Here is a 16,972-nt window from a genome sequence, read left to right on the forward strand (position 1 = left end):
TCTTTTGTGATAAATAGATACAAATATGGTGTAGTGATTAAAGTGTCTAAAGTGAATGTTGAGGGTGAGTGTTTGTTTAAAGTGAGTGTGTGCAATGAATGTAGATGGCTGGTTTAGTGTTACACTATTGTGTAGTAGTGTGATGTGTGCCGGGTGCCAGTGTGTATGGCAGCCATTGAGCCTGCGTAGCCCAATGTTGGGTGCTACCAGTGGTGGTGAAGGAGGCAATTTCCACCCTACAGTGTGGGGAGCGCTTTGAGTGTCTAGAAAAGCGCTATATAAATGTAATTTATTATTATTATTATTATTATTATTATTATTATTATTATTATTATTATTATTATTATTATTATTATTATTATTATTATTATTATTAATAAAGTCGTCTGGGCTGTTGTCCTCCAGGTGGGAACGAGGAGTCGGACCTCTATGAGCTGCAGACGGCCCGGGAGTGGTCCGAGGACGACGAACTCGGGGAAGAGGGCTACGAGGACGACGATGACACCCTGGCCTCGTCCCCCTCCATCTGGGGCACGCCGCGGCAGAGCACCCTGGAGCTCACCTTCTCCTACATCGCCATTGCCGAGGCCGAGGCGGTGGGCACCTCGCGACACCTCCGGGACCACCGGCGCCGCGCCTCGTCCCGCACCGGGCCCCCCGCCTCCTCCATAACCCGCACGGACACCCTGGAGACACTCTTGGACTCGCCAGACGTGGAATGGGACCCCCAGCCGTCGTTCCTCCTCGACCGAGACGACGAGGAGGAAGAGGAGGCGAGAGAGAGGGAGAGGGAGGAGGAGGAGGAGAGGGAGAGAGAGGAGGAGGAGGAGGAGAGGGAGAGAGAGGAGGAGGAGGAGAGGCGAGTGAGAGAAGCAAGGAGGAGAGCGATAGAAACTGTGACTGAGCTGGAACCTCAGGAGAGAGACCCAGGGATCCAAAGAGAGGAGGGGGACGCCTCGGACTCCGAGCCCCAGCCCCAGCCCCAGCCTCCTCACCCTGCCCTGCCTCTCCAGCACCACAGCCTCCAGGGTGAGAGAACCAGACGGAGGGGGTAGAGGAGGAGGGTGATGATGATGACTGTGGGATGAAACACGGAAAGTGGATCTCCGGTGATGTAGCGATAGGAGCGGTGGACGCACGAGGCTTTCGTTCATTTCTAGTGTCTTATGTATGAACAGATATCCTCATAACTATACAGTTTTTATTTTCCCACAATATTTTTCAATTTCACAAACATCTGAAACATAAACAATTCACATGACATACAGTACATCTAAAACAACATCAAATACAATATAAACAATATTCCAGCCTCTCCCGCTCTATTATATTATATTCATAACTACAGTTTGAATAGTATTATAATTATTAGATGTAACTACAAATTATATTTACAGTAGTAATACAGTAGATGTGCATGCATCTCCATACTTCCTAGTGCTATGATTGGGAGTGCTATAAGAGTGTCCCTTTAGAAATAGATGCAAATGGTTATAATGGACTTAAACCCGTTCACTACCACACTACAAAGGGTTAACGCTTTCACTACCAGACTAGTGAAACTATAGTGAAAAGGGTTAACCTATAGTGTGGTAGTGAACGGGTTAACCTTCTATAGTGTGGTAGCGAAAGGGTTAACCATTTGTAGTGTGGTAGTGAAACCTTCTATAATGTGGCAGTGAAACGGGTTAACCTATAGTAGTGTGGTAGTGAAAGGGTTAACCTTCAGTAGTGTGGTAGTGAAAGGGTTAACTGTGACAAGACCTTGACACATAGGCATGGCATGGCGCATGGCTATTGCGGTAATACTGTGTGTGTGTGCGTGTGTGTGCGTGCGTGCGTGTGCGTGCGTGCGTGCGTGCGTGTGTGTGTGTGTGTGTGTGTGCAAGTGTACAGCCAACATGCATGTATAAGATTGTGTGTACAACTGATGTGTGCGTGTTGGTGTGTGTGTGTAAATGTGTTTATGTGTTTGATTGACTCGCACACCAACACACCATGACCATAGAGATGAGATCAGAGAGACGCCCCTTCATCTCTGCTTCACTTGAGTCAGACAGGGAACAAACACAGAGAGACAATCACATGATGACTCAAGACTCAAGCCTGTAGAAACAATCTTACTGACCCTTAGCTGCCAGAGTTGTAATCTTCCTGCTGATTTGTTGTCGCTTTGGATAAAAGCGTCCGCTAAACCAGTGGTTCCCAAAGTCGGGGTCGCGACCCAAAGGTGGGCCGCGAGCAGCCACGGGAGGGCCGCAAGTTTTTTTTTTTTTTTTTTTTTTTTTAGGTCACTGAACTTAGAAGCAGGCCAGGACAGTGTTTCTAGTTGTATTCTAAAATTCTATTCTATTGTATTCTAAAATGTGACTATATGGTTTTATATTAACTTAATAAATAAACAAAAACGAAAAATCTACTTATTTCAACGAACATTTCAAACTAAATAACAGATTATGCACATAAAACGCTGAAAACAACCGAAGCAACAATAGTATTTTAATGAGGCTATTATTATTATCATTATTATTTTGCAACAAGTTAGCCCTCTCATAAATAGCACATATAAATGAATAACTAACTTGAACTAACTTAATAGGATTGAAGTGATATTTGGCTTAAAAAATCGGTCGCCTGACAAAAAAAAAAAGCCTGACGATGTGCATTGGGCCGCGGCTCTCTGACGCCTTATTTTCTGGGTCCCGGCCTGAAAAGTTTGGGAACCCCTGCGCTAAACGACTAAATGTCTGGTCCAGCAGTGGTTCTCAACCAGCGGTCTTTGAGGAAGTCTCCAGACAACAGGGATTTCACTATTTCCTTCACTAGAAGTCCAAAAAGAGAACAATACTGTATAAGAGAGAACATTTTGACGAGTTTCACTTTCTCCTCCGTTATCTGCTCAGCTACATTAGACAGTTGTGGAATATTTAACCTCTTAAGACCCTAATCCTGTCAAAACAGCAGTCATCGTGTATATTTTTTCAACAATACATTAATTTAGTCATTTAGCTGACGCTTTTATCCAAAGCAACTTACAAGTTCTGTACGACAAGTCATCAGGAAGGGCACAACTCTTATCAGCTGAGCTTTGTCTCTAGGCTTTTGGTTGTTTTACCAATAGGTTTACCAATAGGTTAAAGTGTTATTAGTTTATAGCTTAGAACAAATTAATGGAAGTGGATACGGATCAGCTTGCCTAGCTGTTGGCCAAAAACACCTCTCTCTGAGTTTTAAGCTAGGCTAGCTGATCCGCTTCCATTCATTTCTGCTAGGCTAGGCTATTCTCCACTTGCACAACCTGAAAGTAGGCACTTCCGGCTGACTTCCTGTTGCCAATGGTACTTCCTGTCCCATCCAAATACATTGGTTTTAGCAACTTTTCTCCCCTTATTTAAACATCTTTGTCGTCACAGAGAGGCAATGAAACGTTTGTATTATTATAGTATAGAATGTATTTAATAAGCAAACGTTTGTCAGCAGGGTTTTTGGGCTGTATTTCATGTAAAAACGTTTACTGTTAGTTTCCTTGCTCAGCCAGCATTAGCCTTCATTAGCTAACAGAAGCTAGTGGTTAAACAGGCCGGATTAGCTTTGAGCTAACTATCTTTCCCGACCCATGTATTCATTCCATTCTAAACATAACGTTAGTTTACAAAACATGACCCGTCTATATAACGTTGAGGAACAAATTATATAGACGGGTAATGTTTTGAACAACTAACGTTACGTTTAGAATGGAATGCATCGGCAAAGATCGTTAGCTCAAAGCTATTCCGGCCAGTTTATCAACTTCCTGTCATTTAGAAATATGATTTTATAGTGAAAATCATTACCAAAACGTCCGGAAAAACCTCACGGGAGCATTATAGACTGTCATACAAATGTACAAATGCTATAAGGTGGCAAGAAATGCACTATAAACAATACTTTGCGGCGTTGTTTCTTGTGCTAGCTTCTGTTAGCCAGCATTAGCCTCAAGAAACGACGCCGCAAAGTATTGTTTATTTAAGTACCATTGGCAACCGGAAGTCAGCCGGAAGTGCCTACTTTCAGGTTGTGCAAGTGGAGAATAGCTTGCAGCCGGAGAGCTTTCTACTGAACGCACAGCAGGGTAAGGGTAGAAGGGTAACAGGGGAAAGGGGACAATAAAATAAAATAGAAGAGAGACAGATGGTACAAAGTACATCACAGAAGTACGGTAAATAATCAATCAATCAATCAAACAAACAAATAATAAGTTAATGACCAAATAAAATTACATACATGATACATGATACATGATAGCCTACATGCAGAACAGTCATTTGGAGCGCGTGGCGGATCGGGGGGGCCGCCGCCTGGCCCCCAGTATTGCTGCTTTGCGGTGTTCTCGAGAACCGCGGTGTTGCTGCTTGCAACGTTCTCGGGGGCCGCTCTTCTGATCGACTTCATGCTCGATGCTGCATTTAATTGGGCCTCCGGCAACACACTGGCTGAGCGCGGGGTCGATCGGACGAGCGGTTCTTGAGAAAAATCAAAGGACAGACAGACAGACAGACTTCCATTTGAGTTAGAACTAAGCCTAGAGAGACAAAGCCTAATGCGTATCAATTCGTCAACATGACGTCGACGGTCGAGAACCGCTGTGGTGGTATAGATTTTGAAAATCCACTGAAATCTTTTGTCTTCCGTCGTCCGGTAACATGTTCGCCACACTGTGTGTGCTGTAAAAAACGTGAAGTCAGAGGTGATCTCACTATTGATGGTTGGTGACGCTGTTCCTGTTTTCCCAGCAGCAGCGGCGGCGGCAGAGGCTGAGCCTGAGTCCCCTGTCACCATGGAAACCATTTCTGTCAAACTGCTCACGTCCGTCGTGCGACCGAGAGGCGGGCTCAAGGGCGACGCGCTGTTCGCTTCATCCTCCTCCTCCTCCTCGTCTGCCGTCAGTAGAAACACTCAGGAACAGCTGGTCAGCGAACACTGGTTTTCAGCACTCAGCCTATCAGAGGATCCCATCGTGTGCTGCATCCACATAGCAGGTACAGTATACACGGGGGGGGGGGGGGGCGGGGGGCAGGGTGTGATATGGAAGGAATTAATATCTTAATATATAAGGATTATTTTTTCCTTTTATTTTGACACAATATCTGCTCACTTGTATATAACTCACGTTATATAATCCAATTGAATTGCATGGAACTGCGATATGAATTGCAATGAATGCTCACTCCTGTCTACAAATTATGTGACCAGGCATGGACTTTTGGTGACCGTGGCTCAGGAGGTAGAGCAGACGTCTGTCTGGTAGTCGGAAGGTTCGTGTCCATGTGTCCTTGAGCAAGACACACTTAACCCCCTAACTGCTCCCGATGAGCAGGTCGGCACCTCGCACGGTCGCCCCCGCCGTCGGTGTGTGAATGTGTGAGTGAGCGGGTAAAATGTGAGGAACAAAATTGTAAAGCGCTTTGGATAAAAGCTGCTATATAAATGCACCATTTACCATTTGGATACTTGTTGAGGCCTTGTGGATACTTTTTTTTTTTTTTACATGATATGAAAGTACAGGTTCATACCTTCAAAATAAGCATCACTTGTACAAATCGGGCGGATACTTTCCCATTGATGTCTCATTAACCGTGAAGGTACCACAGTAGCTCGTTTTGAGCCGCAGACTCAAAGTCAAGTCAAACAGTCAAAGCAGTCAAACACCTGGAGCTGGTTTTGTTAACGATGTGTGCAGGACTACTTTACCCACAGGCCATTGCAATTCACCTACCCCCCCCCCCCCCCATACCAGGGCATACAGTGAAATGCGGGTGGTCATGCCCGCATTGATTGTGCAAAATACAATAATAAAAATAGGCATAGAAAAAATTTAATAGGTAAGACACAAGATATGCATGGTAAAAAAAAGACATGCTAAGATCCTGAGAAACTGGTTCCTATATACACTACTATACAATATACAATTTACAATTTTAGCTCTTAATGTATTTAAACTATACTATACAGTACCTCCTTCCTTTAAAGTGACTTTCTATTTTTTAAAGTGACATTTCTTTTAACACTTTAATCGCCATGGGTTAAATTCATAATTTACCATCCCTCGCCAGCTCTATTTGTCTATGGAGAAGTTCCCCTTCTTTGCAGGGCTATAACTTTTTTAATTCTATTGCTAAATTGCCATTATTATGGCCCATTCAATGTCCTATATGTATTGTTCAGGGTGTAGCAACGTTAAACTTTTTCATTCACATATTCATACTAAAATATGGTCTAAAGTATAAGTATGCTTTTATCGTTTTCTGCAGCTTTCTTCAGAACGTGATTTATAGCCCTAAATGCATTATATTGATGATCAAATACAGTTTGGTAGGAATCTGTGCGAGATAAAAAATGTCAACTGGACGTGGTTCTAGAAGTTTCTACGCATCATCTGATGATGACCGGATGGGCGGGGGATCGTTTATAATTCCGTGGGCAGCGTTAGATGATTCATCCAGAGTGGGTCATATGTTCATCATAGCAGTTTATATGGAATACGTTAGAATATAACGCTGAATCTTACCGTGGCTTCCTCGCGCCGCTGGCAGATGAGCGTGGAACAGAATTTTTTCTATTATGGGATGGAGAAATGCCCAATCCATTTCCAGGTTGTATAATAGTATATACGTCCAAATCATGTTGTTTTTTTGAGTTATTTGCACTGATCGATGTTCACTGTGTCAATACGGAGTCTCTCTAACGATAGCGAGTGCCCGGACCACATATGGATGAGCACTACCGGTTCAAAGGTTAATTTCCGGTTGGCGATCTGCCGATCGGCCACCAGATGGCGCTCTTGAACCGCTAGAGAGTTGAGTGGGGCTTTGCAGTGTGTCTCAGGGCTCCGGAAAGGAAATATGATTTCGATGACAGATTTTTGAAATATTGACATCAAAGACGAGTTACGGCGTCTTCGGCAGAATGAGCATGGCTAGGAATGACGTGTAAACTCGTCCACGGCGATCATAGTGTTAAAGTGATTGTTTTAGCGGTTGCCGCGCGCGCGCGCGCGCGCGCGCGCGCGCGTGTGTGTGTGTGTGTGTGTGTGTGTGTGTGTGTGTGTGTGTGTGTGTGTGTGTGTGTGTGTGTGTTCATGTGTACTTGTGAGTGGAGAGTTCAGTGTTCAGTGTTCTGATGGCCTGGGGGAAGAAGCTGAGCCGGAGTCTCTCTGTTCTTGCAGCGTGTGACCGTAGGCGCTTGCCTGACCGCAGCAGCTTGAACAGGCTGTTGTTGGGGTGGTGGGGGTCTTTCATAATTCTGCAGGCTCTGGTTTTGCACCTCCTGTTATATAAGTCCTGCAGGGTTGGTAGTGCAATACCCGTAGTATGCTCAGCTGAGCGCACCACTCTCTGGAGTGCCTTCCTGTCCTGTGCCGTGCTGTTTCCAAACCAGGCAGTGATGTTTCCAGTCAGAATGCTCTCTACAGCCCTGGAATAGAAGGAGTGGAGTATCTTCCCCGATACTCTGAACTTCCTTAGCTGTCTCAGGTGGTGATAGAGGCGCTGTTTCGCCTTTTTCACCACAGAATCTATGTGTGTAGATAGACCATGTCAGGTCCGCTGTGATGTGGACTCCCAGGTACTTGAAACTGCTCACCCTGTCCACGATAGCCCCATATTAGCATAGTAGGTAGTAATATAGTAGCAAAGTGCATGATAGTAGAAGACAGTAAAAATGTTAGTGTTTTTCATTGAACATTTTAAAGATTTCTATAGTGATTGAAGAAGTGTGTTTTTAGTCGACATGTGGCTTTGTTATTATGATGTGATGATGTGAGAGAGATCTCTTATTGTGATCTTATAGGGTCAATAACCTCAGTAACTACAGGATAAAAGATTCAAGATTCTATTAACATTTAGTACAAAATAGAGCTGGCTCACATTATAACATGATAGTAATCTAATAGGCCTTCTAATAGATCTTCTACCCCTTTTAACCTCTATCTCTCCCGGCTCCCACCCATCTCCCCGTCCTTGCCATGTCGCTGGGCGCGAATCAATCAATTCCTTGATCAATACGTGAAATAAAGAACATATCGGATTTCGCATATCCACGGAGGATCTGCGTGAGCGCGCACTGGCCCTCGGAATAGATATTCTCCTGAAAGCCGGAGTGTTTCACTGTGTCTCCACGGTAACGTTCCCTCAGGATTTCACTCATAATGGGAACGCATTCCTGGTCAGCCTGAGAGTTCAGACGCACGGCGTCACTCTCTGAGCGTGTGCAGACTAGGGCTGACCCCATTTAGTCGAATAGTCGACTAATCGATCGAAAAGGAGCCGTAGTCGACTGCCAACCTCTTAGTCGAATGCAAAAAAAATAAAAATTTTATTTTATTTAAATGTTTTTATCATTCTTTCCAAAAGAAAATAGGCCTAGAAGTGTGGCTAACGCTAATGGCACGCATGCCAGAGGCTAACTGCCTAAGAAAACAGGCACAGAGGCACTGAAAGAGGATTTCACCCGTCTAATGAACACACTAGACTAGGCAAATATCAAGATGTATCCATCAGTGGACCAATTGCATGCTTTTGCAGAGGACAAGAAGCCTTCCGTCGACTCCTTCAGACATTAAGCACCCCCCACAGCCCAAATGGAATGATTAAAAAAATATATATATTTATACTTTTTTTTTTTCATAGTCGACTAATAGTCGACTATCGGCACATTTTGGCGACTACAAGTCGACTATACACATCCTTAGTCGGGGACAGCCCTAGGCACGCGTGTTATTATCAATCTCAAGTTTCACGTTTCAAGTTCTGTTTTATTTGTCACATATAAGGTACATTATAGTGAAATGCTTGGTTCCGTATGAGCCTCCTGAGATTGTGCTTCATACAGTAAAAAAGTTAAAAGAATAAACACCAAACACTATACAAAATATACAATATACAAAACTAAAATGTACAAAATTAAAAAACAAAATGCTAAAATGCGTTAGAGAGGTAGTGCAAATGTTTTAGCAATAAATAGATAAAATATGGTGTTGTGTTAAAAAGTGTTTTAAGTGTTTAAAGTGAGTGTTAAAGGTGAATGTTTATTTCACGTCACAAATAGATCAATACAGTCCGTATTAAGTGATGTTGTGTTTCTTTTTCAAATGTAGCCAAGAGTAAAGACCCTAACCCTATCAAAACAGCAGTCAAAGTGTATATTTTCAGCACTACGTTTGTTTAGCAAGTGTTACTAGCACACCAGCCGCAGACAAAGGAAGGCCAGCCATTCTTTTCTTACAACTATTGACGTGAATGTCGTGTTTATATCTTACGGGTTGAACAAACCTTAACGTTATTGCCATAAAATACAACCCTATATTGTTTCTTTACCTTTCTGTGAACGTCTAGGAAAAAAACTTGCCTCAATCCGGTTATTTTTTACGCAGCTATCGCCATTATACAAAAACTGTACTTACAGTAGATTTCATTCAGTCTTTGCTGCCCGCCATTGGGCGACTGGTGGTGCTAAATCGAGATTTATAAGCCAGGCATTTTATATTCTACATTCTTATTTCATATTGCATTGCAAAATTCAGTACTGTATCTACAAAAAAACCTGTAAATGATCTGCCCTTTGTTCATTTGCTTAGATATTTACTATAATTGATCTCAAGAAGTAGCCGAATGAGCTCAGTGGCATCGTTTAGCTTTTGGTCATCGTCAGCATGGTTATTCCCTGTCAAATATGGAAAAAATATAATTTAATAATAATAAATAAACATGTGGATGTTGTGTGCAGTGAATGTAGAATGGATGAGTTAGTGTTGCATAGAGTCCACACTGAGCATCCTGATGGCCTGGGGATAGAAGCTCCTTTTGAGTCTCTCTGTGCCGGCCATGAGACTCCGGTATCGCTTGCCTGGGGATAGAAGCTCCTTTTGAGTCTCTCTGTACTGGCCATGATGAGACTCAAGCGCTTGCCTGACCGCAGCAGTGCAAAGAGGCAGTTGTTTGGGTGGCTAGAGTCTTTGACTATTCTCTTAGCCTTGGCGCTGCAACGCCTGGTGTAAATGTCCTGGAGAGTGGGAAACCCACCTCCGATGGTGCGTTTGGCTAACCGAGCCACTCTCTGCAGTCTGCTGCGGTCGTGTGCAGTGCTATTCCCAATGATAAATGGCTGCATTTACCGGTATATAGCGCTTTTATCCAAAGCGATTTACAATTTGTTCCTCACATTTTACCCATTCACTCACACATTCACACACCGACGGCGGAGGCAACCATGATGCAAGGTGCCAACCTGCTCATCAGGAGCAATTAGGGGTTAAGTGTCTTCGACATGCTGCCCGGGAGGAGCGGAATCTAACCGGGGTCCGGGAACCTTCTGATTACCAGACGACTGCTCTACTCCCCGAGCACTGTCGCCCAATATTTTATTACTTGTATATACATGAGTATGTTGATCTTGCTTTGGTAATAAGCAGCCTATTTCATACCAATAAGACCCATTTGAGTAGCAGAGTTCATGGCGTGCTCTGTGGTGAATAATGTTTAGCAAACAAATCATCAGGTGCTCTTCTAGAATTTGAGAGAGAGAATGGTGTGTGTTTGTCTGTCTGTGTGGGTCTGTGGACAAGAATAGGCATGTAATTGCTGTCTGAGAGAGAGAGAGAGAGAGAGAGAGAGAGGGGGGGGGGGTGAGAGAGGGGGGGAGAGAGAGGGGGAGAGGGGAGAGATAGAGACAGAGAGAGGTGGAGAGAGAGAGGGGCAAGAGAGAGACAAAGAGGGGGGGAGAGAGAGAAAGAGAGAGGGGGGGCAAGAGAGAGAGAGAGACAAAGAGAGAGAGAGTGAGAGAGATCAAGAGAAAGAGAGACAGAGGAGGTGGAGAGAGAGAGAGAGCAAGAGAGACAGAGACATAGGGAGAGATAGAGAGGGAGAGAGAGAGAGAGAGAGAGAGAGAGAGAGAGAGAGAGAGAGAGAGAGAGAGAGAGAGGGAGGGGGGATAGAGAGAGAGACACACAGAGAGAGAGAGAGATTTGAAACGCATCCAATCTTTCAATTTGATACCATTGACACTTCCAGTGGAGTGTCACACTCAATATGGAGCCTAGTCTTATTATAGTGAACGGGGCAGATTAACTCTTCACCTGCGGGCCGAGAGATAATAACACAGGCGCGTCTCGGTCGACAACGGTCTCTTGAATCGCTAGTAAAAAACACAGCAGGTGCAGAATATGGTATCAGAATGTGGAAGATCACTGTATTTGTACCGCTTCCATCTGCAGGCCGGGTCGTGAAAGGGTTCACCTTCTGTAGTGTGGCAGTGAAAGGGTTAACCTTATGTATTGTCTCAGTGAAAGGGTTAACCTTCTGTATTGTCACAGTGAAAGGGTTATCCCTTTGGCAGTGTGGTATAGTGAAAGGGTTAAGAGTCACTGTAATGCAGGTCAGCGGGTCGGATTCAGGATCGGCTTATCTGCCTGAGCGGAACAGTGCGGTCAATGTGATGATCTGCATGAGAAGATTCACCCCCCAAACACACACTCCCCACAGTTCAGTATGTGTGTGTGAACACCATCTCTCCCGTAGCTAGAAGACAAGAGAGCCATACTGTATGACTCGAGCCTGGGATGTTTATTAAAAAAAATTAAGAATAAGAAACGATTCCACTCCATTGACGATGAGGGTTGCTTTACTACTTTTTTTTTTCTCCACTTTTTCTCCCATTTTTCTATATTTTTCTCCCATCCCAATTTCGTATCATCCAATTCAACCCTCCCCTGTCACGGACGCTGTTTCTTGCCTCCCACAAGCCGGCTGCAATGTGGACTAAGTCATACATAGCACAAGTCCCCTCCGATACTTGAGGTAACAGCAGTCGCATCTTTTCACCTGCGCAGCTCGATCTCTCAGTGGCGAGGAGTAACGCGTGGGAGGCTCACGCTGCCCCCGACACTTCCTGATTCTACTGCGCAGGCGCACCAACCGACCTGTAGGAGTCCGATCCCCACCCATCAGTTTCCCACCCCCTAATACGGCCAATGTGTATTAGTACGGACCACCAGCTAAACTGAAAGCAAATGTGGAGCGCTGGGCTCGAACTGACGAGCCCAGCGTCTCCAGCATTTCATGGCGAGTGCCTTGCCCACTACGCCACGTAGCCGCCCTGGTTGCTTTACTACTTTATAGCAATGTGGTACTGATTCTTAACTAGTGTTTACCCTAGTAAATCACCTTGGTTTAATGTCAGTGTCATTCTCCACACCGTCGGCCTCTGATTAATTGTCATTGGAGCCGCTCGGCTCCAGGGTCCTAGGATAGCCTCCTGGATCTCTTGGTTTCTCTTCTCTTGGCAGCAGAGACTCCTTCCTTCAAGTGCCCAAATCCAAACCACACTGTCTGAGATCGAACACGCATCATTATACTTTGATTTAGACCCCTTTGTGTTGTTGTTGTTGTTGTTGTTGTTGTTGTTGTTGTTGTTGTTGTTGTTGTTGCTGTTGCAATATCACACTGACTGTGAAACGTATGGACTGTGAACATACGGGAGTGTCTTCTCTTCTACATGTGTTGATCTTCGGGAGTCTTGAAAGGGGGCGGCGGCTGCTGCTGCTGCTGTAGACTAGATTATTTTTGGCCGTCCGGCCCGCGGACTGCTGACAGAGCAGGGGTGGCCAAAAACGGCTCAGAGGGGCCGAGGAAGCACAGCGGAACAGACCAGAGAGAGAGAGAGGCAGAGAGAGGGATCGTCCGAGCAGCAATCAAAATGACCACCAAAGGTGAGAGAGAGACTCCTCCTGACTGAAGCTGTGAAAGAACAGGAGATCAGATTAAGAGAAAAGAGAGACAGCAGTGTCAATTTACACAGATTATACTGTACATGTTGTGTGTGTTCACTCACAGGCTGCTTAGTAGACAGAAGCTGACAGGCAGGGCTCGCACGGAAAGGCCAGTGTTTGATTTCACTGACTGGCAGCCAGGAAAGGAGTCGGACGGTTGATAGGGGGTTTGATAACCACTCACTGGTGGTGTCTGTGGGGCTCTTTATCGCTGTGCCTTTGTCGGGGTCTAGTGGTGATAGTGGCTGTAGAGGAGACTGTCTTCTCACAGCTCATTGACCGTTTAACACAGCAGAGTGTGTCTGGAGGAGAGAGCAGCGTCAAGCAGGCAGAGGTTGGTGATCTTTCATGGTTGAAGCGAGTTGTGTTCCTTGTGTTTGAGTAGCGAACTTGAGTAGTCGGTAGCAAAGTTACAAAGATTGTTTTATAGCCTAATGCACGTTGTGGCGTAAAGGAACGATGCCGTTTAAAAGCCAATCTGATTTGTCACAAACTGGGAGTGGTTTCAATATATAGTGTTTTTTTTTTTGAGATATTGTGAGTAGAAATGTTTGCATTCTTTAGCAATGCTAGTGGAAGTCTGTGGGCAAATCATTTGACAACAATGTGTTTATTTTTAGACATGCTAACGTACCCCATTGACTTCCACTAGCATTTGCTAACATGCTAACAATTTCTACCTCATACAGTAATATCTAAAAAAATTAACTAAATGCCAGTGCATTTTGGATTCATTTAAATGACTCCCCGTTTGTGACAAACATAGGCTTCTTAACAACGTGAACTGTTCCTTTAATGGGAGATTGTAGTAGCAGTGTGTAATGACTTGGCCAGCTGGTTTCTTTCACATTTTTTGTGTGAATGTGACCCATGGTGCAACGAGGAGACGGGTGTTTATTTGGGGAAGAGACATGTGAAAGCTGGGTAAACAGGAAATGGCGATTTGTTTCATATTGTCATTCATTCTTTCATCTGTTCATTTATCCATTCATTAACTCATTCATTGATACATTCACTGAGTAACATATGGTTCGTGCACCATGTCCACCAAAGTGGTGGGTGTGTTTGAGCCATAAAAGGTGCCACAGATTACATTCAGCCACTAGATGTTGCACTAGAGCACTAGTCATTCGTCCAAACAGGTGTATTCTACGTGGGGGAAATGGGAAGTAGGGAGGGGATTACGTGCCAGAAACATGTAAACAACAACATTCATTTTGGACATGCAAAAAACATTTCAATGAGAAATTCATTAATCAATACTATTTCTGCAATACTTTTACTCCACACCTTTAATGTTTGTGTATGTGTTCTATTTCCAAGCCAGAAATAAACCTTTCATTTCCCTGTGTTTTATCTCCAGAGAGGACTCCCTGGAAGAAGAGATCTTGTATCTCAATGGGACATTCCTGGATAAATAAAGGATTAAAAAAAAAAAAAAAAAAAAAAAAAAAATTATTATTAACTTTTCTTAACAGATACTTAAATACTGCGCCATTGCTTTACATTTAAGAGCAATTGTTTGGAAAAATCCAGCATTAATACTGATACGAAGTCAAGGAATAACCTGCTAGTTTGCTGGACCATTAAATGCGTAACCTTCTTTGTCAATTTCCAAACGTGTCGTCAAAACTATATATATATATATATACAGTACCTACATGTGTTGTCTGTGTCTCGAAACGACAACAGTTACTGTATGCCCACCTGTCGTCACAGGGGACAGGTGTGTGCACCAGGGGGGCATTGTGGGTATTCCTAGAGGGCTGTAATGTTTATAAACAACCCATCTGCCTGCCTATATTATTCTCATGCCCGGGCGCCGGCCACAGAATAATGAGCCCAGTAGCCCGTCTGTCTGCATTCTGCGCCTCTGTGGTCACGCTCCCTGTAATGTGGAGGAATGAGCTGCACTCGGTTCATATTATAAACCAAGGCTGCTTGACCGCAGAAGGCCATTGATAACCCTTTCACTGCCACACTACCAAAGGGTTAACCCTTTCACTATGACAATACAGAAGGTTAACCCTTTCACTGCCACACTACCAAAGGGTTAACCCTTTTTACTGTGACAATACAGAAGGTTAACCCTTTCACTGCCACACTACCAAATGGTTGACCCTTTCACTGTGACAATACAGAAGGTTAACCCTTTCACTGCCACACTACCAAATGGTTAACCCTTTTTTACTGTGACAATACAGAAGGTTAACCCTTTTGCTGCCACACTACCAAAGGGTTAACCCTTTCACTGTGACAATACAGAAGGTTAACCCTTTCACTGCCACACTACCAAATGTTTAACCCTTTCACTGTGACAATACAGAAGGTTAACCCTGTCACTGCCACACTACCAAATGGTTAACCCTTTCACTGTGACAATACAGAAGGTTAACCCTTTCACTGCCACACTACCAAATGGTTAACCCTTTCACTGTGACAATACAGAAGGTTAACCCTTTCACTGCCACACTACCAAAGGGTTAACCCTTTTTTACTGTGACAATACAGAAGGTTAACCCTTTCACTGCCACACTACCAAAGGGTTAACCCTTTTTACTGTGACAATACAGAAGGTTAACCATTTCACTGCCACACTACCAAATGGTTAACCCTTTTTTACTGTGACAATACAGAAGGTTAACCCTTTTGCTACCGCACTACCAAAGGGTTAACCCTTTTTTACTGTGACAATACAGAAGGTTAACCCTTTCGCTACCGCACTACCAAAGGGTTAACCCTTTTTTACTGTGACAAAACAGAAGGTTAACCCTTTCACTGTGACAATACAGAAGGTTAACCCTTTCACTGCCACACTACCAAAGGGTTAACCCTTTCACTATGACAATACAGAAGGTTAACCCTTTCACTGCCACACTACCAAATGGTTAACCCTTTCACTGTGACAATACAGAAGGTTAACCCTTTCACTGCCACACTACCAAAGGGTTAACCCCTTCACTGTGACAATACAGAAGGTTAATCCTTGCACTGCCACACTACCAAAGGGTTAACCCTTTCACTGTGACAATACACAGAAGGTTAACCCTTTCACTGCCACACTACCAAATGGTTAACCCTTTTTTACTGTGACAATACAGAAGGTTAACCCTTTCACTGCCACACTACCAAATGGTTAACCCTTTCACTGTGACAATACAGAATGTTAACCCTTTCACTGCCACACTACCAAATGGTTAACCCTTTCACTGTGACAATACAGAAGGTTAACCCTTTCACTGCCACACTACCAAATGGTTAACCCTTTCACTGTGACAATACAGAAGGTTAACCCTTTCGCTACCGCACTACCAAATGGTTAACCCTTTTACTGTGACAATACAGAAGGTTAACCCTTTCACTACCACACTACTAAAGGGGTAACCCTTTCATTGTGACAATACAGAAGGTTATCCCTTTCACTACCACACTACCAAAGGGTTAACCCTTTCACAACCACACAACAGAAGGTTAACCCTTTCACTACCACACTACAGATGGTTAACCGTCTGTAGTGTGGTAGTGAAAGGTTAACCTTCTGTAGTGTGGTAGTGAAAGGGTTAAAAAAGAGAGTGTGGTTTGGCCAGAATGTAATCAACAAATTGGTCTGATGAATGTAGACCTAAATGCCAACGTTTGGCACAGAGATAAAAGTGAAAAAGTAGAATATATAGGTTGTTAGATGAGAGGTAATGAAGGAAGAGTATCAATTTCCAAATCCCATAAAAATATGTCTATTCCACTAAATTGAGTTTTGCGAAGCACGTTAACTCAACACTTAATAATAATATCCATTGGTCAGCTTAAATCTATAATGGCTATACATGAATTAATGAAAACGTTTATTTAAAATGGACACCACAGCTACATTGGACCAGTCACAGTGGACAGACCAGATGTGTTGTTTGCGTGTTTATAGCACGAGTGCTAGTTTTCAACACCAGTCCATTGAGGCTTTTCTCAAGAATCAAGAGGTTTATTTGTCACATACTGTACATACCAGGACATACAGTGAAATGCGGGTGGTCATGCCCGCATTGATTGTGCAAAATACAATAATAAAATAGGCATAGAAAAATAAAATAGGTAAGACACAAGATATGCATGGTAAAAAGACATGCTAAGTTCCTGAGAAACTGGTTCCTATATACACTACTAAACAATATAAAA

General features: G+C 43.7%; 1 protein-coding gene across 1 annotated transcript in view; it reads left to right on the plus strand.

Annotated features, from left to right (window-relative positions):
- The window catches only part of rtn2a (reticulon 2a), a gene marked incomplete at both ends in the record, with an annotated part of 50,746 nt that overhangs the window by 13,619 nt on the left and 20,155 nt on the right, over window positions 1-16,972 (plus strand). The window contains 3 exons of the mRNA XM_084311631.1: window positions 406-773; window positions 918-1,029; window positions 4,773-5,018. Of these exons, the coding sequence (XP_084167757.1) occupies window positions 406-773; window positions 918-1,029; window positions 4,773-5,018 (726 nt within the window). The remainder of the gene's footprint in view (window positions 1-405; window positions 774-917; window positions 1,030-4,772; window positions 5,019-16,972) is intronic.

Source organism: Notolepis coatsorum, assembly GCF_963971535.1.
Source record: "Notolepis coatsorum genome assembly, chromosome: 1".
Taxonomy (NCBI): domain Eukaryota; kingdom Metazoa; phylum Chordata; class Actinopteri; order Aulopiformes; family Paralepididae; genus Notolepis; species Notolepis coatsorum.